The sequence below is a fragment of the Oncorhynchus keta genome, chromosome 25 (genome assembly GCF_023373465.1).
Source record: "Oncorhynchus keta strain PuntledgeMale-10-30-2019 chromosome 25, Oket_V2, whole genome shotgun sequence".
Classification (NCBI taxonomy): Eukaryota; Metazoa; Chordata; class Actinopteri; order Salmoniformes; family Salmonidae; genus Oncorhynchus; species Oncorhynchus keta.
Window position 1 is genome coordinate 23,262,290 of NC_068445.1, and position 24,359 is coordinate 23,286,648.

The following is a 24,359-nucleotide window of genomic DNA, read 5'->3' on the forward strand; positions in this document are numbered from 1 at the left end:
TAGTGGGGCCGGGCATTCTAAATTAGTTTGTTTACGTTCCAAAAAAGGTCTATATTTAAATCTACATAATTTTGTTGTTGCATAGTTTTATTTAATTATTGTATCTAAGATGCCTTGTAGCTCAGCTTGCCTAACTGTGTGCATTGATAAATTCAACTCCTAATGATTTTGCAAGTGGAATGTTGTTGAAAATGGATCCATTCAGGGCAGTTCTGGACAGTGTAAAGAACGGTTTCGGAGGGAGGGAAGGAAGGGAACACGAGTGCATCGGGAAGGAAGGGAACACGAGTGCATCAGAAAGAGATGGAACGACACAATGGGTATAGGACAGGTCATCAGACAGTGTGAAAGAAGGTAAACACAGTCAAGATCAATGTATGTATTACAGTTCCTAGTCATTCACATGCAGTCAGTCTCAGCCAGTAGAGTGCAGTGTAATGTGCATTCCCAGGAGGCAGGTGGCGCTCTGTTCTCAACACATACGGTACCTGCATGCTGAATCTGTGAACATCTGAGGCACTGACAAGCACAGCGGAGAACAGGGAAAAGTAGCTATGGGGCTATGCAGCAGAGGGGGAGGAGGGGAGAAAGAGTGTGTGTGTGTGGGGGGGTGAGATAGGAATGAGGAAAGAGAAAGGGGAGGTAGGGGGAGAGAGAAAGAGGACAAACTGAGAGAGAAAGAGAAATAACAGGTGAGTGAAAGAGGGGAAAGGTAGAGAAACATCCAGGGAATGAGACCAGGCATGCCACCACACATGAAAGACTAGCAGAGAGGGATTACCGCCCTTCACTACATGAAAGGGATTACGCAAATCAAACAGACTAAATCATTACGAGAGATCACTGTTACTCAATAAAATCTTTGAAATTGCTGCATGTAATTATCGGTTATACAATAATTGACAGCTCTACCTACACACACGTAAATATGACTGTCACCGATATATACAGCACATACCATAGACAGCATGTATCAAAACTCCAAGAGGAGTTCAGGTGTTATGGTTTGTCTCTAAAATCCTTTCCTCTCACTATGAAGCTGTTTCACTGTAACAATCCTGCCAGTACTATTGGAGCCTTCTGATCTCATCTGTAGGCTACATAAGAGAGACACCTGAGATCGTGTGTGTGTATGTATGTTGGTTTGGGACTCTCCAACATGGGTATTCTTGCTGATCTGCTTGCTCTCTTGCGTGCGTGTGTCTCTGCTCTCCTGACAGGTTGTTTTATGGTGGTGTCTTTATGTTCACATAAGGAAATCAGTCAATTGAAATAATTTAGGCCCTAATCTATGGATTTCACATGACTGGGAATACAGAATATATCTGTTGGTCACAGATCATTTTTTTAAAGTTAGGGCCGTGGATCGGGAAAACCAGTGACCACCATTTGCCTCATGCAACACGACAGATCTCCTTTGCATAGAGTTGATCAGGCCGTTGATTTTGGCCTGTGGAATGTTGTCCCACTCCTCTTCAATGGCTCTTCAATGGCTGTGCGAAGTTACTGGATATTGGCGGAAAGTGGAACACGCTGTCGTACACATCGATCCAGAGCATCCCAAACATGCTCAATGGGTGACATGTCTGTATGAGTATGCCGCCATGGACACACTGTTCACAACGTTGACGTCAGCAAACCGCTCACCCACACAATGCCATACAAGCTGTCTGCCATCTGCCCGGTACAGTTGAAACTGGATTCATCCCTGAAGAGTACACTTCTCCAGCATGCCAGTGGCCATCGAAGGTGAGCATTTGTCCACGGAAGTCGGGTACGGCGCCGAACTGCAGTCAGGTCAAGACCCTGGTGAAGACGATGTCAGCATGCCAATTGCACGCTTCCTCAAAACTTGAGAAATCTGTAGCATTGTGTTCTGTGACAAAACTGCACATTTTAAAATGGCCGTTTATTGCCTCCAGCACCTGTGTAATGATCATGCTGTTTAATCAGCTTTCCTAGTTACAACCTTATTCTAACATTAATTAAATAAAACATTTCTCAATCTACACACAATACCCCCTAATGACAAAGCAAAAACAGTTAATTTAAAACATTTAGCAAAAAAATAAAACATAATAATACCTTATTTACATAAGTATTCAGACTATTTGTTATGAGACTCGAAATTGAGCTCAGGTGCATCCTGTTTCCATTGATCATCCATGAGGTGTTTCTACATCTTGATTGGAGTCCATCTGTGGTCAATTCAATTGATTGGACATGATTTGGAAAGGCACACACCTGTCTATATAAAGGTCCCACATTTGACCGTGCATGTCAGAGCAAAAACCAAGCCATGAGGTCGAAGGAATTGTCCGTAGAGCTCAAAGACAGGATTGTGTTGAGGCACAGATCCCCAAGAACAGACTGACCTCCATCAATCTTAAATGGAAGAAGTTTGGAACCACTAAGACTCTTCCTAGAGCTGGCCGCTCAGCCAAACTGAGCAATCGGGGAAGAAGGGCATTGGTCAGGGAGGTGACCTCGAACCCGATGGTCACTCTAACAGAGCTCCAGAGTTCCTCTGTGGAGATGGGAGAACCTCCCAGGACAACCACCTCTGAAGCATTCCACCAAATCAGGCCTTTATGGTAGAGTGGCCAGACGGAAGCCACTCTTCAGTAAAAGGCACATGACAGCCCATGAAAAACAAGAGTCTCCGGTCTGATGAGGCAAAGATTTAACTCTTTGGCCTGAATGCCAAGTGTCACGTCTGGAGGACACCTGGCACCATCCCTAGGGTGAAGCATGGTGATGGCAGCATCATGCTGTGGGGATGTTTTTCAGAGACAGGGACTGGAAGAATAGTCAGGATCGAGGGAAAGATAAAACAATAAACGAAGCAAAGGACAAAGAGATCCTTGATGAAAACCTGCTCCAGAGCACTCAGAACCTCAGACTGGGCCGAAGGTTCACCTTCCAACAGGACAACGACCCTAAGCATACAGCAAAGACAACGCAGGAGTGGCTTCAGGACAAGTCTCTGAATGTCCTTGAGTGGCCCAGCCAGAGCCCGGACTTGAACCCGATCGAACATCTCTAGAGACCTGAAAATAGCTGTGCAGCGACGCTCCCCATCCAACCTGACAGAACTTGAGGATCTGCAGAGAAGAATGGGAGTAACTCCACAAATATAGGTGTGCCAAGCTTGTAGCATCATACCCAAGAAGACTTGAGGCAGTAATCGCTGCCAAAGGTGCTTCAACAAAGTACTGAGTAAAGGGTCTGAATACTTATGTAAATGTAATATTTTTTTAAAAACCTGTTTTTGCTTTGTCATTGAGGTATTGTGTGTAGATTGATAAGGGGAAAAAACAATTTAATCAATTTTAGAATAAGGTTGTAACAATTTTGAAAAAGTCAAGGGAATACTTTGAATGCACTGTACATCCATCAAATTGATTTATAAAGCCCTTTTTTATTTTTTACATCAGCCGATGTTACAAAGTGCTGTTCAGAAACCCAGCCTATATAAATGACAATTATTTGTTACCCGAATTTTAATAATCGTCACAACCCTATGTTTGTGTGTGTACCTGTTCGGCGAAGCGGTGGGTTCCGATGGTGGAGTATGTGTCTCCAGGAGGGACTGGGGTCAGTCTGGGTTTCCTCACCTTGTCTGACTGACACTGAGAACGTACACACAACACCACAGACAACTCTAATTATTCTCACAATACGCTCTCATAATACACTCAGTTGTGTAATCCCAAAAGGATCACACCTGTAGGTCTAATATCTAGATTCTAGATCTGAAAGGAAAGGACATGTTCTCTTTTTTATGCAAGGAAGGAAAATCCGCCACACAGACATTTCAAATGTATACAGAATGCCAGCAGGTGGGAACTAGTGAGCAGAGTAAAATAGTAACGTACCTGCTCCTCTATCTTGTCTTGTCTGTCCAGGGCAGCTTCCACCGCATCAAAGAACTCATCCTCCTTTATGAGGCTATTAGGACCCTCCTGTAGAAACAACACCATGACAAGGTACAACTCATTACGACAGATGTACTGTATCCAGGATGTACAAACTAGTAGCCAAATCAATGTCATGCAACATGAATCAATGTCCCACAATCTGATTGGTATATACCCACTATGACTAATACAATGGCATAACCATGAGCTATAATGTCATTTTTATAGTATCTATACTTATAAGCAAGTGGAAATAAATATTTAGCATTCTTGTTCACGTCTCACTTCCTGAGTCATTACTAAGTCAGATACCTATGATAAATCATGTGGATTGGTTCCAGTATTCATCGTCACTACAGGTGGAAGTGTCAGGACAGTTTTGGCAGTTTGAAAGGTTTGGAACTCTTACCTCGTAGTCGGGGCCTCCATAGTGAGATTTCTTCTTCAGTTCACTCAAGGCCGACTTGTAGGCATCCTCCACCCGTCTCCTCTTCTCCAGCTCCTGAACACACAGTCAATGGGTCAACTGGAAGGAATATTGTTCATGAAGAGGCTATACGCTTGTGGTAAGATAAATCGCCATCTCAAATCTAACTCAGTATACAGTATACTGGAAACACGGTACAAAAACGTCATGATACTTTTTTGAATATCATGGTACAGTTTCATATTATGTTACCATATTTTTCAGCCATACCAATCTAAAATAACCTTCTGGATCCTGTTATAAAACGTTACGTCTTCAAATAAAATTAAGATATTCAGTTGAATTTAGGCAACATCGACTAGTCTCATATCCGCTGGTCCAATAATGTCCACTTGACTTTCATGAGCATATCATGTGGCTGCAGTAATCAGCCTGCCGCATCCCGTATCAGTCCTCACTCGCCTGTTTCTCTCTGTTCGCTCTTCCTGGACATCTGTTCCTCCATCAGTTTAAATGTAATGTAGTCATGATGGTGAGCGGGGTTGCAGACCCTGATGAGTATTCTGTTAGATTTATACATTTGTTCTAAGGCACTCCATCGCAGTGCTTGAAACGTTAAGACAGATCCTGGTTCGATCCCGGGCTGTGTCGCAGTTGGCCCGGGTGCAGTGCACGCTGACACGGTCGCCAGGTGTACGGTGTTTCCTCCAACACATTGGTGCGGCTGGCTTCTGGGTTAAGTTTACATACACTAAGTTGACTGAGCCATTAAACAGCTTGGTGCGGCTGGCTTCTGGGTTAAGCGAGCAGTGTGTCAAGAAGCACTGCGGCTTGGCAGGGTCGTGTTTCGGAGGACGCATGGCTCTCGACCTTCGCCTCTCCCGAGTCCGTACGGGAGTTGCAGCGAAGGGTAAATAGTAAAAAATGATTACACACACACGGTGGGGCAAAAAAGTATTTAGTCAGCCACCAATTGTGCAAGTTCTCCCACTAAAAAAAAATGAGAGGCCTGTAATTTTAATCATAGGTACACTTAAACTATGACAGACAAAATTAGTAGAAAAAAAAAATCCAGAAAATCACATTGTAGGATTTTTTATTTATTTATTTGCAAATTATGGTGGAAAATAAGTATTTGGTCACCTACAAACAAGCAGGATTTCTGGCTATCACAGACTTGTAACTTCTTCTTTAAGATGCTCCTCTGTCCTCCACTCGTTACCTGTATTAATGGCACCTGTTTGAACTTGTTAACAGTATAAAAGACACCTGTCCACAACCTCAAACAGTCACACTCCAAACTCCACTATGGCCAAGACCAAAGAGCTGTCAAAGGACACCAGAAACAAAATTGTAGACCTGCACCAGGCTGGGAAGACTGAATCTGCAATAGGTAAGCAGCTTGGTTTGAAGAAATCAACAGTGGGAGCAATTATTAGGAAATGAAAGACATACAAGACCACTGATAATCTCCCTCGATCTGGGGCTCCACACAAGATCTCACCCCGTGGGGTCAAAATGATCACAAGATCGATGAGCAAAAATCCCAGAACCACACTGAGGGACCTAATGAATGACCTGCAGAGAGCTGGGACCAAAGTAACAAAGCCTACCATCAGTAACACACTACGCTGCCGGGGACTCAGATCCTGCAGTGCCAGACGTGTACCCCTGCTTAAGCCAGTACATGTCCAGGCCCGTCTGAAGTTTGCTAGAGAGCATTTGGATGATCCAGAAGAAGATTGGGAGAATGTCATATGGTCAGATGAAACCAAAATATAACTTTTTGGTAAAAACTCAACTCGTCGTGTTTGGAGAACAAAGAATGCTGAGTTGCATCCAAAGAACACCATACCTACTGTGAAGCATGGGGGTGGAAACATCATGCTTTGGGACTGTTTTTCTGCAAAGGGACCAGGACGACTGATCCGTGTAAAGGAAAGAATGAATGGGGCCATGTATCGTGAGATTTTGAGGGAAAACCTCCTTCCATCAGGGCATTGAAGATGAAACGTGGCTGTGTCTTTCAGCATGACAATGATCCCAAACACACCGCCCGGGCAATGAAGGAGTGGCTTCGTAAGAAGCATTTCAAAGTCCTGGAGTGGCCTAGCCAGTCTCCAGATCTCAACCCCATAGAAAATCTTTGGAGGGAGTTGAAAGTCCGTGTTGCCCAGCAACAGCCGCAAAACATCACGGCTCTAGAGGAGATCTGCATGGAGGAATGCAAATACAAGCAACAGTGTGTGAAAACCTTGTGAAGACTTACATAAAACATTTGACCTCTGTCATTGCCAACAAAGGGTACATAAAAGTATTGAGATAAACTTTTGTTGTTGACCAAATACTTATTTTCCACCATAATTTGCAAATAAATTCATTAAAAATCCTACAATGTGATTTCCTGGATTTTTCTTCCCATTTTGTCTGTCATAGTTGAAGTGTACCTATGATGACAATTACAGGCCTCTCTAATCTTTTTAAGTGGGAGAACTTGCACAATTGGTGGCTGACTAAATACTTGTTTCACCCCACTGTACATACATGGAGTCATTAAAACTGGTTTTTCAACCATTCCACAAATGTATTGTTAACTAACTATAGTTCTGGCAAGTCGGTTAGGAAATCTACTTTGTGCATGACAGGTCATTTTTCCAACAATTGTTAACAGATAGATTATTTCACTTATAATTCACTGATCACAATTCCAGTGGGTCAGAAGTTTACATACACTAAGTTGACTGTGCCATTAAACTGCTTGGAAAATTCCAGAAAATTATGTCATGGCTTTAGAAGCTTCTGATTGGCTAATTGACAGCATTTGAGTCAGTTGGAGGTGTACCTGTGAATGTATTTCAAGGCCTACTTTCAAACTCAGTGCCTCTTTGCTTGACATCATGGGAAAATCAAAAGAAATCAGCCAAGACATCAGAAAAAGAATTGTAGACCTCCACAAGTCTGGTTCATCCTTGGGAGCAATTTTGAAATGCCTGAAGGTACCACATCCATCTGTACAAACAATATGTATGCAAGTATAAAGCAAGTATAAACACCATGGGACCACGCAGCCATCATACTGCTAAGAAAGAAGATGCGTTCTGTCTCCTAGAGATGAGCATACCTTGGTGTGAAGGGTGCAAATCAATCCCAAAACAGCAGCAAAGGACCATGTGAAGATGCTGAAGGAAACAGGTACAAAAGTATCTATATCCACAGTAAAACAAGTCTTATATCAACATAACCTGAAAGGCCGCTCTGCAAAGAAGAACACACTGCTCCAAAACCTCCATAAAAAAGACGGACCACGGTTTGCAACTGCACATGGGGATTCGATCGTACTTTTTGGACAAATGTCTTCTGATCTGATGAAACAAACATATAACGGTTTGGCCATAATGACCATTGTTATGTTTGGAGGAAAAAGGCAAGCCGATTCTATGCAGTATTCTACGCTTGGACACTCTGCTCAAAATAGTTTAAATTCCAGTCTCATGCTCCACCAGAGGTAATTAAACGGACTCAAGACAAATGAGGCTGGCCTTTGTCTGGCATCCTCTAAGACTTGTCTTCCAGTAGCAGGAGGGAGGTGCTTCCTTGCTCATGATGCCCCACTTAGGTGCACTAAACCTGGCTGACTGGCTTGAGGGCTGTCACAAAGTACAAAGAGAACGAAGTGCCGCTTCGCACAATGAAATCCACAACAAACACTAAACGGAACAGTAGGCACACCTACTTCAAAAAGACACAGAATTACAATAACAACATGAAGCAGATTAAATGTCACACAGGATTAAAAACAAACTTTTACAAGATGGAAAAGGACACTACTGAACGGTGCTGCTGCCTACATCTCTACCACAGGTCCATTACAATTGTAATGACTAAGGATAGAAAGACAGATCACCTTTGGATTAGGATCATCTCCAACTCGAAACCAACTCAAATTCCAACTAACAGATCTGTCAAACTAGTGACTAAACCCTATTTTCAAAAAACTACAACAGTGGAAATTGATCCAAATACAAGTCCAAATATTGACTAGAAAAAAAGAGGGAGGGAGAAAACTAGGATACAACAGTCAGTTTTGGTTTCCATTAAGAGCGTATTCCAATCTTCTGTGGTGTGTTGGAAGCAGCCATCGCTGAGACTAGGCCTATTAAAGAAAAAATCTAAATGAGAAGTAGCCATTGGTCTGAAGCAGAAGGAAATTCACATGATCACCACAATGCCTACTCCACACATGCTCTACTAAGGTTTTCCAGCACACAGCTTTTACCTACTACAGTAGCAACACTACATGGCCAAAAGTATGTTGACACCCCTTCAAATGAGTGGATTCGGCTAATTCAGCAACACCTGTTGCTGACAGGTGTATAAAAATGAGTACACCGCCATGCAATCTCCATAGACAAACATAGGCAGTAGAATGGTCCGTTCAGAAGAGCTCAATGACTTTCAACATGGCACCATCACAGGATGCGACCTTTCCAACAAGTCAGTTTGTCAAATGTCTGCCCTGTTAGAGCTGCCCAGGTCAACTAAGTGCTGTTCTTGTAAAGTAGAAACATTTAGGAGCAACACCAGCTCAACCACAAAGTGGTAGGCCACACAAGCTCACAGAGCGAGAGCGCCCCGAGTAGCATGGCTGTGTGCTCGATTTTATAAACCTGTCAGCAACGGGTGTGGCTGAAATAGCTGAATCCACTAATTTGAATGTTATATGCAGTGCCAGTCAAAAGTTGACACACCTACTCATTCCAGGGTTTATTTAGACTATTTTCTGCATTGTAAAATAATAGTGAAGACATAAAAACTAGGAAATAACACATATGGAATCATGTAGTAACCAAAAAAAAGTTAAATGAAAATATATTTTATATCTGAGATTATTCAAAGTGGCCACCCTTTGCCTTGATGACAGCTTTGCTCACTCTTGGCACTCAACTAGCTTCATGAGGAATGCTTTTTCAACCGCCTTGAAGGAGTTAGACAGAAGATCTCAGCTAAACAAACATTTATTTTATCTGTCGCTCTGTGACTGCCGATAACTTCAGAACAAAGTTGACTACAGTACAAAGTTGCCAATGTCTTTGCAATTGTTATAAACAAGCAAAGGATAAAACGCTGCTTCAAATGAAAACAGATGACTGCATTGAAAGAAATACAGTAGGCTACATAGGCCTATATACTGTATTTCAATCACATTGAAATCAATTGAGTTCTATTTTCATAGTGTAGGCCTAACAATGTGTGCAATGTGACAAATGTTCAATTTAATGCATACCCTAAGCATTAGTATAAGCTTCCTCAATATTTGATCATTTCTTTCTAGGCGCTGAACCATTGTCAGTATCTAATGTTCAGGTAAGATTTGAATGGAGAGAGCTGAGCCAAGAGCAGTGCTGCTTTTCTTTCGATCCTATCAGTATCTGTAGGAGAATTAGGTTAAGAAAGGGTTAGGGTTAACTAAAATGCTCTCCAAACCTGCTATGAAAAGTATTTTAGGGAAATCAAGGTTGGTCTTGCTTCTCATGTGCCTGGTGTTAGCTAGCTCTGCAGCAACCGAGTTGTTGGTCCCAATTTTAGCATTGTCAGAAATGCTACAAAAAGATAGCACATCGTTGGTTCTTAAGGGACAGAAAATGAGCATGTGAGAGCGATAAACAAATTAAAACTGGTGCGCCTACAAACGTAGCCAATCCGCAATATTTTAAGTCCAATGCTCACTTTATGGACACTACAGTCTCGTTTTAATCCGACTGATACAAATTAAGCTATGAAGGCGCAGAAAATACTCTTAAAGCTCAATTGCTAACAAGCCTGTTAAAAATGCTGGTATGTGGTTCTTGGTAACGGCCAGACGGTTCATAACGAGAGGCTATGAGTGTGGTGTACCTCCAATCAAGTTGATTCGCTTCAACCAATACCGACACTATAATACGTACTGTAAAGAAGCGGCTGCAAGTCTGTAGTGGGATCCATCTCTGGCTTTCGTATTTCAGTATGTCGGCCCTCTTGTGTAGCGAGGGCTTCCAGGAAGACAGAAGGTACCACGATGTCCGAGCAGTCATCCTACTACTTACTCCAGTTTGTGTGTTGGAGTGTGTGTCCTGTCCTGTGACGCTCTCTCCCTGATCAACATATGCTACATTCAAGATACACACACCCAGCCACGCTGGTAGTCGAAACCAACTGCAGGCTACTCCTACCTCCCTTTCTTGGGTTGGGCAACTTGCCTTGAAAAAAAAATGGAAGAACTGGTTTTCAACATGCGAGCAGAGTAAGGATGTGAAGCTTAGTCATGTGTCTGACGCAAGGGAGGTGAATTCCTACAGACTGCAGTATCTACAAAGGACATTCTCAATTCTTAATCCACTCAAATCACCACTAAACCATTCAAACAATTAAACCATTCAAATGTGACTTTACGGAAATGCAGATGAAGTGTGGTTTATTTCACATGATGAAAACGAAAAGAGCCCTCTACCTTCAAAAGCAGGATCGTCTTGAAAGGTGTTTAACAAGTGCTGTCATTACAAAGTTCTTTCAGACAGAAAGTCAATCTAGCCATGTTTTAATAGTTCTAATAGAATGCAAACTCACTGTTATCTTCCCTGAAGAGTTGAATGTTTCTAAATCTTTTACATGCCTACTGCACAACTGTTGGACATACTACCTGAGGGAGATTCTTTCCAAACACATAACAGTCCGGCATAATGAAACTAAAAGCCAATTAAGGCAGAGTGGGGCATTGAGGTGACCAGATGCACCAATCACCTTCACACACATATTAGACTGGATCTGCCACCACAGGTTAGACAACGCCTCTGCTGAACCAGGAGTTGTGTACTGTCTCCTCTCACTGGCTTAAACCATAAACACACCAGTCCACTTCTATTTTACCAGCCATGTTCGATTAAAAATGATAACTCGTTCTCTTCTGCAACAACAACCTGACTGAGGAAGTGTCCCATGAGAGAGGTGAGGGGTCGAATGACCCTGTTGGTAGCTAAAGAAGACTTGTGAGAAAAAGAAGCTGTTACAGCAGTGGGCTGTGCCATACCTTGTCAAGTCTCTTCTGCCAGCTGTCCTCTCTCTTCACCATGAGTTCGATGCAGTGGGAGAGGGTGGACAGGATCCCAGCTGTAGTGGCCTTAAACGTGATGGCCTCACCCTTAAAGTCGATCCCATTCATGCCCTTAGGATTAGCAGCGGGAAACACTTGGAGAGAGAGATGACATGACACAGTTTGATGACATGGTTCCAATGTCACATGCCACCATTCTACACATAACTGGGCTTTAGGGGTGATGAAACTAAGATTTGTTTTCTGATCTGCTTCCTCAACACACATTTGGGAGGAACGCAGTGTTATCTACAGTGCAGCGCCCCTAGAGCTATTTTAGGGGTCAAGTGCCTTGCTCAAGGACACAAACACTCATATTGCTACAAGTAGTAGCAACTTTAGTAATAGTATAAGTGTGAATTTACACACTGATCCTCACACTTCTCTTTGCTGCCGTTGTTGTTGTAAAGGCAGTCGCCATCGGGCCGTGTGCTCAAGGGAAAGTCGTCTTCATCCTCCTCCACCACTGGAAAGGAGACAAGACTCCATTGATCTACCAGGGTTGCCATTCCATGTTCTGTGGCAAGTGTGGTTATTACAATTTACATGGCCAGTTCAATATGGAACTGTAAAACCCACAGAAAGCCCCTTCCAGGTATTCTTCAGTACCTCTGACTGTCCCTCTCCCTCCATGTTAGCTTATTTGTTTATTTTGATCCCCATTTGCTTTTGCAGAAGCTACTCTTCCTGGGGTCCACAGTCCCTCTCCCTCCATGTTAACCAGCTACATTAGGTCTACCTCTGTCTCTCTGGAACTCGTCCTTGGAGACGCCGTCTGCGCAGCTGTCAAAGTACTTCTGCAGCGTGTCCACCTGTCTGCAGAGGATGTCTCTGAACGTCTCCATCTCCGCCAGCTTCTCCGGCAGGCTGTGGCCCTTCAGGTCCAACAACACAAACACACGGGTTCACTGTTAGATCTTAACATAATTAAACAATCATGCATTGGGAATCAACGGGACGTCTGCACCAAGTTAAGGTTTGTCCCTTGGTAATTAATGAATTAAACAAAATGCCTAGCTACACCTTTCCAGGGGCTGTATTGTCCAGGAGCGATTCCTGCGTATGCTAAATAACTATTTAAATGGGCGGTGTATACCAAGAAAAGCAGAATTCTGGCACGTTGGCGAAATGAAGCGGTTCCATGAAATTGACAAGCTTTTTGGGGAGACTCACATATTAGCAAAAGTTGTGAGATTGTAAGTCTTAGGTCAAAGTATGTAGAGCCATTTCGAAGGAAAGGCTGTACACAAAAACGACAATACTGAAAAGACTGTCCTCTCTAAAGTAATCATGTGAATGACAAACGATGGCTATGTATGTTACAGAATCTGAAATAAACATTCCAATCTTAAAGATCAAAATCTATCGTAACAAATTTGTCGTCATTTGGAATGTTTTTAAAAAGGTCAGTGGAAAGCATATTGCATAATTACAGGTAGCCTGAATAGTATGCAAGGCCAATTAGTCCTCTAATATTCTATTTATTGCATATACAGTGCTGTCTGGAAAGTATTCAGACCACTTGACTTTTGACACATTTTGTTAAGTTACAGCCTTATTCTAAAATGGATTAAATAGTCCCCCCCCCCCACTCAATCTACACAAAATATCCCATAATGACAAATCAAAAATTGGTTTAGACATTTTTGCAAATATCAAATTTACATAAGTATTCAAACCATTTTCTCAGGACTTTGTTGAAGCACCTTTGGCAGCTATTCCAACCTCGGGTCTTCTTGGGTATGATGCTACAAGCTTTGCACGCGTGTATTTGGGAGTTTCTCTCATTCTCTGCAGATCCTCTCAAGCTCTGTCAGGTTGGATGGGGAGCGACGCTGCACAGCTATTTTTTAGATCTCTCCAGAGATGTTCGATCAGGTTCAAGTCCGGGCTCTGGCTGGGCCACTCAAGGACATTCAGAGACTTGTGCCGAAGCCAATCCTGCAATGTGTTGGCTGTGTGCTTAGGGTTGTGGTCCTGTTGGAAGGTGAACCTTTGCCCCAGTCGGAGCTCCTGAGCGCTCTGTAGCAGGTTCTCATCAAGGATCTCTGTAATTTGATCCGTTCATCTTTCCCTCGATCCTGACTAGTCTCCCAGTCCCTGAAAAACATCCTCACAGCATGATTCTCCTACCACCATGCGTCACCATAGGGATAGTGCCAGGTTCCCTCCAGATGTAATGCTTGGCATTCAGGCTAAATAGTTCAATCTTAGTTTCATCAGAACAGAGAATCTCATTATCAAAAGTTACCTAAGGACACTTAGACAAACTCCAAGCAGGCTGTCATGTGCCTTTTACTGAGGAGTGGCTTCTGTCTGGTTGTCCGTCTGGAAAGTTCTCCCATCTCCACAGAGGAAGTCTGAAGCTCTGTCAGAGAGACCATCGGGTGGGTTCTTGGTCTCCTCCCTGACCACGGCCCTTCTCCCCCACTTGCTCAGTTTGTCTGGGCGAACAGCTCTAGGAAGAGTCTCGGTGGTTCCAAATTTCTTCCATTTAAGAATAATGGAGGCCACTGTATTTGGGTACCCTGTATTTTGGTACCCTTCCCCAGATCTGTGCCTCGACACAATCCTGTCTCGAAGCTCTACGAACAATTCCTTCGACCTCATGGCTTGGTTTTTGTGCTGACATGTCAACTGTGGGACATTATATAGAAATGTGTGTGCCTTTCCAAATCATGTCCAATCAATTGAATTTACCACAGGTGGACTCGAAGTTGTAGAAACAGCTCAAGGATGATCAATGGAAACAGGATGCACCTGGGTCTGAATACGTATGTAAATGAGTACCTGTTTTTTTATTTTAAACTTGATAAAAAACAGTTTTTCGCTCTGTCATTGTGGGGTATTTTGTGTAGATTGGGCAGTCCCTCCAGGATTCCGCGATCGCAAAATCAACCAATCAGCACATATTAGACGAGAGCTCGCAATTTTGACCAATTCCCGCACTTTTACTGTGGAAATGGCCCAATCAAAAAATCTCTTATTTGCCAACGAAAATAACAGTTAACTAGAGAAAGTCAACAATCAACAGTCACTTCGAATCAGCAAAGCATAAGAGAATGCCAGAACAGTTCCCACAGCAGCGGCAGATCACCATGACTGAATTGCAAAATGTATCGCAGAATTTCAGAATAGCTGCAGCAAAATCAAGCATTTTTGGCTGCAGAAATCACTTTATTTCCCCCGCGAAATCCTGGAGGGACTGATTAGGGAGAAAATCAATTGAATCCATTTTACAATAAGGCTGTAACGTAACAAAATGTGGAAAATGTCAAGGGATCTGAATATTTTCAGAATGCACTGTACATGTGCCTATACTGTCAATCCACTTTTCTGGACACTGGATTAAGTTGGTGTATTTTGGGGTGCTTTCATTTGAAAAGGACACTCCAGGACTGTTCAGATTGTTGATAAGGACTCTTCTCATCTTTCTATCCTTTAAGACATTAATGCCATGTATGAGAAATGCATTCCAGCTCATATTTTTCAAGATAATATTAGCTAGACAGAACATATCATTTTCAAGATATTAATAATTGCTTCTTTAAAAGTTTGAAGATTACATCTCAAAACAATCACACAAAATGTGGTGAATGCACAAGCTAAGACATGATACATCAATATCCATCACATCCACAACCGTCTGCTAAATGAAAAAATGAAAAAAAAAAATGAAAAAAAGGATACGGGCAATGAAGAGTTATAAAGCATTTATAGACCATATAAAACCTTGATAAAAGTTAACATCGGTCACAGCCTGTAAAGCTATGTGCATGTTTTAGAAAAACTTTTCCTAAAAAATATTCTGGATGTGACATAGGGGTGTTGGCTGGGACAGGCGATCTTTACAAGACTGTAGAACACGCAAACAAAACTCACAACACTTCAATTTGGTCTATACTGCTTCATTTACATCACATCTTCATAACCAACACTGGGGGACAGCTGTGAGTGGAGAAACAAGCACTGTGAGCTCTTTCAAAAAGCCATGAAATATGATTGACGGAAAAGCCTTCCGAGACTTGGCTTGCTACTCTTAAATTAACATAATTCATACAATTTCCGACTTAAACTTCTCAAATAAAGCCTGAACTCCAACATGTAGACCTTAAGGATAATTATAAACGTCGATTAATTTGGAAATTACTAACTATTTAGGCATGCGCAGGTTGACTTTCCCATGGAATTTCCCTGGAAATGTGTTGTCAGTGTTGTGGTGGTTTACCTTGAAGGAGGAAGTGGAGGTGGCAGAGAAGCCGCTGGCAGCAGAGGTGAGAGACAGCATGGAGCCATGACGCCTCAGACTGGACTCTGAACCAGACCCCGACTCCGCCTGGAGGGGTGGGGGGAGAATACATTAGACCAGTGTTCTCAACTCCGGTCTTCACGCACCCCCAACAGTACATATTTTTGTTGTGGCCCCGGAAAAGCACACCCGATTCTACTTTTTAACTAATCATCAAGCCTGTGACAAGTTGAATTAGATGTGTTTGTTCCTGGGCGACAACAAAAAGTGTGTGCTGTTGGGTGTACTTGACGACGGAAGTTGGGGAACACGTGTTCAACCAGTCTCCAGAGTAAGAAATACATTATTCTCCCAGCCAGTGAAATACAGAATCAAACCCTGAGAAACAGGTCTACTCCAGGTAAGCACAAGGATTTCCTTTAGTCCAATGGGATCTATTGAAGGGGGAACAGGACACTGACTACACTAGCTTGTGACCCAATAGGTTTGGAGGCCTATAGGAGGCTTGGTACAGTGCATTGTATGCTTGGGTATGGAGATGTCAACATTTGTCCTATCATGATTATATACTCAGAAAATATTGTGATATAGGATGGTATCCCCTATTGGCCAACCACTTTTAGCAAAAAAATACAATAAAACCCCAGCTATAACCTCCGTTAGGCTATAATCACAATCAAAGTTAATGTTGCTGAAAGCCTGGACGGAAAATATTTTCTAATATTCCTGTCTGGTGGAGACAGCTTCAGTATGTAACAGGTGTGTGTGTGTGTGTGTGGTGTGTGGTGTGTGGTGTGTGGTGTGTGTGTGTGTGTGTCCACAGGATGCAAGGGAAAGGGACCAGAGGCGTGCCTCTCGTGCTTCAGCCAGTCTAATCTGACCTTGCATTAGCTCTCACTTCACTTGCTACACATGTTGCTTCTTGTGGACTGTAGTGTCGCTCTGTCAGCTCTGATTGGCAGACAAAAACAACAAGCTCCACGTGAATGCTATACACCGACGTAGACAGAGAGAATGTATATTTCCTGACAGGACATTGAGCTGCTTTGGTGGAATTGTCCGCTGTGTCTAGTCTACATTCTCCCCTTTGCTTTCTTATTTGAAATGGCCTACAGCAAATGGATATAGGCAAAGAAGTCAGGTTGTCATAAACAGTAACTAGTAATGCTGCATAGTGCCATAAATACACTGAGTATACAAAGTGAAAGCTATGATGCTTTTTTGAGGTCACTTAAATCCACTTCAAATCAGTGTAGATGTGTGCCATTCAGAGGGTGAATGACCAAGACAAAATATTTAAGTGCCTTTGAACAGGGTATGGTAGTAGGTGCCAGGCGGACCGGTTTGTGTCAAGAACTGCAACGCTGCTGGGTTTTCCGCGCTCAACAGTTTCCCGTGTTTATCAAGAATGGTCCACCAACTAAAGGACATCCAGCCAACGTGACACAACTGTGGGAAGCATCTGTGTCAACATGGGCCAGCATCCCTGTGGAACGCTTCACACCTTGTCGAGTCAATGCCAGACAAATTGAGGCTGTTCTGAGGGCAAAAAGGCTGGTGCAACTCAGATGTTCCTAATGTTTGGTATACTCCGTGCATAACTCACCTTTCTGGTAAAAATAGTTATTTATTGCTAAGACATACTCACTTTTGACGACCAGCTCAAGTACTTATTAGTACCCTACCTCGTCTAAGAGTATCTTAAAATGAGACAACTCAGTCTTATCTCCCCCCAGAAAACGTGCACTCGTCTTTTCCCACTAGCACTGACTTTGCTGATAACCTCTGAGGGGAAAATGACTTACAACTGTGATGTGGTTGTTTCAGCTAGCTATCTTTAGATGAATGGAAGTTGCTCAGGATAAGAGTGTCTGCTAAACAGCTCAAATCTAGTACAAATATGATGGAGTTCCTATTCAAAAAAAGTGGGTGAATAGGGCATGAAGCATGCTAAGTTTAAATATCTACATATAGTAATGATCAGTTTAGGGACTCAGTCATTACATTTCACCTGCCTTATAACTGTAAAATAAATATGATGATATTTAGTGACAGTGAAAATTGGCACTGTTTTATAGAACTGACGACAATGAATGTACTGCCTCTGAGGAACACACACCATTCAACAACCCGCCGACCACTTTGTTTCCTCTCACTACCATATTTGGTAGTGAGGGGAAGGAAACGCCAAGCGGATGCTTCACATTTATACATCTGGTGAAATAACTCCTCATTGTTCTATCTGTGGCATCATCCTGGCCCTAACACACACACCAAGTTTTTCCTATTCGTCCCACATTCAACTGTCACAAACCAGTCGACCAGTTCCACTCAGGAGCAGTCATGTTGCAACATGTCAATTCCTGGGAATGGTAGCATACTGTAAATGTGGGATCTCAAATCACGATGCTTCCGGTTGCCACCATCTCTCACTTATTTGTATTTCTTGGCCCGGGACTTGAACTAGAAACTTTCTGGCTACTGGCTGCCTCTCTAACCTCTAGTCTTGGCTACCTCTACCCACTAGGCTGGTGCACTTATGTGTAAATCTTAAAGTATTGGAGAATAAATGTAAATTGCACATGCCAAGGGGAAGATCTCTGGTACTTCTGAGTACAAGAGAGAAAGAGATCCTTCATTCTTACCTTGTGTAGTTCGATGGAGTCAATCCATTGGAGCCGGTGCTCTGGGTCCTCTGCCCGTAGGTACCACACACTGTCGTTCACACTGATGTCAATACGACACTCGTCAAACTCGTGGGGCTGCAGGGAGAGACAGAGTGAGTGGAGACACGAGTGACTAGGCCTATACAGGAGACGTCAAACCCTACAGCAGAAAGTACTTTGGGAAAAGCAGTGCGTCTACCGCTTTAAAAACAAATATGAGTGGTCAATAGATCCCTCTTTCAGAATCAACTCAACAAGGCTCAAACACCCAACACTAGGCTATATTATTATGAGGGGCTTATTCCAATCAACATATTGGTTGTAGGAGGAATGTGGTTCGGACTAGAGGTGCAAAGGGTATACTACTTGAAACTTTTGAAGTTTACCAGAAAACTACCAGAAATTTATCATATGACATCTAGTGGCCTTTTAGGGAAATTCAGATTATTATCACAGGTGTATCTCTGGCCCTCTAAAGCATTATCTTAATATAAACCAACTTAGTGAATACTGTAAGAATATTCTGAAGATAAATACACAACGCAGAGGACGAGAGGTCAATAGAGTACTAACAATCAATGGAAATAGTAGTTTTTCTGTAATAGGGGATTAATGAGCAATGGGTATGGGAGGAATTTGTTGATACAGTGAGCCTGAAATAGGATACTTGTTATTTGGCCCAGTTTTATTGCAAGGAATTCTAATTGGCTCGGGCTGGGTTATAAAACGACATGCTGTCCCTTTGTTCTGTGGAGAACTGGGAGAGAACCACAGAAGAGCATCACTGAGGACAGGGGAGAATGATCATCTACCTCTCAGCATAATATCTATGATTTATCCTTTTTGAATAAACATATTTCCTCCCCTTGATTTGCTTTGGGGTCTGTGCTATTAAAGAATAACAACTGCTAACGTTTGGTGCCGTGACGAATTGGTCTGAACAACAAGAAAACTTAACTGTGTATTGATCCAGAGGAGAGTCTACTCTTAATCTCCTGATTGATGGCCATCAGTGCTGACTGAGTCTAGACCAATATAATTTTAAAAGAACCAAATCAGGTTAAAATTAGTGCATGCAATGAGTGAAACGTATCTGTGATGTATAAGGGTTCAAGTCCTTTGTTCTATTACAGAGTTTTGTCTTGCTCGGTTAGGGGTTAGAGTCCCTTCTTTTGTGAAACCTTCTTGTTGCATAGAAGCGAGTTGCTAGTTGAGTAGCAATTTTTACACGTGTGGTTAACGTAAGTCTTCAACACAGGGATACAAACCGGTGAGGGCCCAAAAAGATTACTTTTTTTCTCTTTTCACTGAAACATGTAAAAACATACAGTAATGTTGCAGTTAGCCATCACAGCCTTTATAATAGAACACTTGTGACCATACTCATCTAAATATTGCAATGGGGGAAAAAAAAACATCTTAAAGTAAAATATGAACGAAACAAACAGGCATTCTATTTTTGCTCTATGATAGTTGCCACCATAGTAGACATTGATCAAGTGCACAAGGTTGTGTACAAAATTAAAATTCACTAAGTAAAAAAATTTAATAATCCCCCTCACTCACACACAAGTTACTGTCAAATTCAACACAACGAAAGCAATATCTTTGGGCTACACCGCACGTTATTACATTGTTCACTTTCTACCTGTGGACATCTGTTCTACAATGTGCCAGCAGAGCATGAAACCCTTTTTTGGCATAAATGATCTCTTTCAGGCAGAGAGTACACCTTGCATAACCATTTGATCCACTGTATTGAAAGAGGGAAAGTGTGTGGCATTTCTTTCACCTCTATTGGCCTCCAGCATAAGCCAGGCCCAGCCCCAGCTACACTTGATCCATGAATCCACTTGTTTTTACCTAATTCTCTCATTCTGAAAATTAACCACATACTGTAGAGGGAAAACTTCAGTTCACAGATAGTTATTTCGTTAACATTTCACAGATTGCCAGGGTTCAGTGTGCAACTAAAACGTTATAATTTGAGGAACGGCAAGGAGACTGATACCAGTTAACTGGCAACTGCCTTTGCAACTTTCCAGCTCGCGCGCAGATTCTGTAACTAGCAAGTTGGTTGTGTCTTCTCTCTTCAGTCACGTGCTGCATTCTTTTATGTGAACGATTGGCTGAGCCCTGGATACAGCCAGTATTGCTCCTAACGCGCATCACTCACCTTCCATCATTGGCGCTACACAATTCACATAGGTCACATATTTTGGATTCAAAACGGCAAATTTGTCCGAAAGGTGACTAGTTTGCATCCCTGTCAACAAGCTTTTTTTAAGTGAACATAAGTTTTATGGGTAGCCAGGCCCTAGAGAGACAATGTGTTCTAGAAATGGTTTGAGTCCTCAAAGGGGGATATTTTGGGGTTAAATAAATATATAAACAGAGAGAGAGATATATATTATACAACTTTGAAGTTAAATGTAGCGCCATTGTTAAGTGAGAAAACCACTCTGGAAAAGGGTGGAACAGCTCCTCCGGATGAGAGTATGAAAAATATTTTAAATTCACTGTCTGGTGATATGAAGAACCATTTCAAAGTAGAGAAGTGTAGGCATGAGATAAAGAAATATTCTGTCATTGTTGACAAAGATGGAATCTGTCTGATATACAAAAAGCTTGGGGAAAAATACAGAGAATGTCTAACTCCTTGACAAAGTCACGATGATCTTTAACTGTATTAGCCGAAGAAAGAAAACAGGATGAGAAATTATTTCTGGAGAATCACGATAGAACATTGCAGAGAGATAAAGAAAGTTTGAAAGCTCTTGGTGGACAGATCAAAACCTTGAAGAAATTCAACAATTACAGGGAAGGGTCGTAAAAACAGACTTGGCTCCAACGTGTGGAGGACCCTTTGTTCCTTCAATCTACCCTCAGGCTGAGCTGCGCAAAGGATGATCGGCATTCAAGCATCTGGTCTGCATTGCCTGGCTTTGAGTCAACAGATTCTGACAGCAGCGATGAAAGATTTCTTAGGCCAACCAGAACACAGGCTGTAAAATGTAGTAAAGACAAACCTCTGGTGACAGTAATCACACAAATCAGCATCTCCAAAATACACTGCTCAAAAAAAATATGAAATATTCTTATTAAATACTTTTTTCTTTACATAGTTGAATGTGCTGACAACAAAATCACACAAAAATGATCAATGGAAATCAAATATATCAACCCATAGAGGTCTGGATTTGGAGTCACACTCAAAATTAAAGTGGAAAACCACACTACAGCCTGATCCAACTTTGATGTAATGTCCTTAAAACAAGTCAAAATGAGGCTCATTAGTGTATGTGGCCTCCACGTGCCTGTATGACCTCACTACAACACCTGGGCATGCTCCTGATGAGGTGGCGGATGGTCTCCTGAAGGATCTCCTCCCAGACCTGGACAAAAGCACCCGCCAACTCCTGGACAGTCTGTGGTGCAACGTGGCGTTGGTGGATGGAGCGAGACATGATGTCCCAGATGTGCTCAATTGGATTCAGGTCTGGGGAACGGGCGGGCCAGTCCATAGCATCAATGCCTTCCTCTTGCAGGAACTGCTGACACACTCCGGCCACATGAGGTCTAGCATGGTCTTGCATTTGGAGGAACCCAGGGCCAACCACACCAGCATATGGTCTCACAAGGGGTCTGAGGATCTCATCTCGGTATCTAATGGCAGTCAGGCTACCTCTGGCGAGCACATGGAGGGCTGTGCAGCCCCTCAAAGAAATGCCACCCCACACCATGACTGACCCACCGCCAAACCGGTCATGCTGGAGGATGTTGCAGGCAGCAGAACGTTCTCTACGGCGTCTCCAGACCGTCACGTCTGTCAAATGTGCTCAGTGTGAACCTGCTATCATCTGTGAAGAGCACAGGGCGCCAGTGGTGAATTTGCCAATCTTGGTGTTCTCTGGCAAATGCCAAACGTCCTGCACGGTGTTGGGCTGTAAGCACAACCCCCACCTGTGGACGTCGGGCCCTAATACCACCCTCATGGAGTCTGTTTCTGACCGTTTGAGCAGACACATACACATTTGTGGCCTGTTGGAGATCATTTTGCAGGGCTCTGGCAGTGCTCCTCCTGCTCCTCCTTGCACAAAGGCGGAGGTAGCGGTCCTGCTGCTGGGTTGTTGCCCTCCTACGGCCTCCTCCACGTCTCCTGAAGTACTGGCCTGTCTCCTGGTAGCGCCTCCATGCTCTGGACACTACGCTGACAGACACAGCAAACCTTCTTGCCAGAGCTCGCATTGATGTGCCATCCTGGATGAGCTGCACTACCTGAGCCACTTGTGTGGGTTGTAGACTCAGTCTCATGCTACCACTAGAGTGAAAGCACCGGCAGCATTCAAAAGTGACCAAAACATCAGCCAGGAAGCATAGGAACTGAGAAGTGGTCTGTTGTCCCCACCTGCAGAACCACTCCTTTATTGGGGGTGTCTTGCTAAATGCCTATAATTTCCACCTGTCTATTCCATTTGCACAACAGCATGTGAAATTTACTGTCAGTGTTGCTTCCTAAGTGGACAGTTTGATTTCAGTTTGACTTGGAGTTACATTGTGTTGTTTAAGTGTTACCTTTATTTTTTTGAGCAGGGTAGTTGGATGAATGGTCAAAAATGTTGAAACTAGAGGTTGACAGATTGATTTTTCAACGCAGATACCGATTATTGGAGGACCAAAAATGCCGATACCGATTAAATCGGACGATTTAAAAAAAACATGTATTTGTAATAATGACAATTACAACAATACTGAATGAACACGTATTTTAACTTATTATAATACATCAATAAAATCAATTTAGCCTCAAGTAAATAATGCAAAAACAAAGTGTTGGAGAAGAATGTAAAAGTGCAATATGTGCTATGTAAGAAACCTAACATTTCAGTTTCTTGCTCAGAACATGAGAACATATGAAAGCTGGTTGTTCTTTTTAACATGAGTCTTCAATATTCCCAGGTAAGAAGTTTTAGGATGTAGTTATTATACGACTATTTCCCTCTATACCATTTGTATTTCATTAACCTTTGACTATTGGATGTTCTTATAGGCACTTCAGTATTGCCAGTGTAACAGTATAGCTTCCGTCCCTCTCCTCGCTCCTCCCTGGGCTCGAACCAGCAACACAACGACAACAGCCACCCTCGAAGCAGCGTTACCCATGCAGAGCAAGAGGAACAACTACTAGAAGGCTCAGAGTGAGTGACGTTTGAAACACTATTATTGCGCGCTAACTAGCTAGCCATTTCACTTCGGTTACACCAGACTCATCTCGTGAGTTGATAGGCTTGAAGTCATAAACAGCGCAATGCTTGACGCACAACGAAGAGCTGCTGGCAAAACACATGAAAGTGCTGTTTGAATGAATGTTTACACGCCTGCTTCTGCCTACCACCGCTCAGTCAGATACTTAGAGACTTGTATGCTCAGTCAGATTATATGCAACACAGGACACGCTAGATAATATCTAGTAATATCATCAACCATGTGTAGTTAACTAGTGATTATGATTGATTGTTTTTTATAAGATAAGTTTAATGCTAGCTAGCAACTTACCGTGGCTTACTGCATTCGCCTTGGCTTACCTTGGCTTACTGCAGTCTCCTTGTGGAGTGCAACGAGAGAGAGGCAGGTCGTTATTGCGTCAGACTAGTTAACTGTAAGGTTGCAAGATTAGATTCCCGAGCTGACAAGGTGAAAATCTGTCGTTCTGCCCCTGAACAAGGCAGTTAACCCACCGTTCCTAGGCCGTCATTGAAAATAAGAATGTGTTATTAACTAACTTGCCTAGTTAAATCAAATTAAAATAATAATTAAAATCGGCACCCAAAAATAGCGATTTCCGATTGTTATGAAAACATTCCGATTAATCGGTCGACCTCTAGTTGAAATATCCACAAGATGTAGGTATGAAAACTTGGGACCATTTGAAGCATTAAGAAACTCTACAGTCTATATCCTTATGATGGGT

The 24,359-nt window shown here is 42.6% G+C and overlaps 1 protein-coding gene across 4 annotated transcripts in view; it reads right to left on the minus strand.

Moving 5' to 3' along the window:
• The window catches only part of LOC118377293 (ceramide transfer protein-like), a 41,485-nt gene that overhangs the window by 5,137 nt on the left and 11,989 nt on the right, over window positions 1–24,359 (minus strand). For 3 of the 4 annotated variants that reach the window (XM_052478939.1, XM_052478940.1, XM_035764161.2), the window contains 8 exons: window positions 18,368–18,484; window positions 15,702–15,809; window positions 12,213–12,348; window positions 11,853–11,939; window positions 11,411–11,568; window positions 4,330–4,422; window positions 3,879–3,965; window positions 3,540–3,632 (listed from right to left, as the gene is read on the minus strand). In XM_052478939.1, coding sequence (XP_052334899.1) covers window positions 3,540–3,632; window positions 3,879–3,965; window positions 4,330–4,422; window positions 11,411–11,568; window positions 11,853–11,939; window positions 12,213–12,348; window positions 15,702–15,809; window positions 18,368–18,484 — 879 coding nt within the window. Of the gene's footprint in view, window positions 1–488; window positions 561–3,539; window positions 3,633–3,878; window positions 3,966–4,329; window positions 4,423–11,410; window positions 11,569–11,852; window positions 11,940–12,212; window positions 12,349–15,701; window positions 15,810–18,367; window positions 18,485–24,359 lie in introns of all 4 variants that reach the window. The other variant, XM_035764162.2, reaches the window with a different exon arrangement.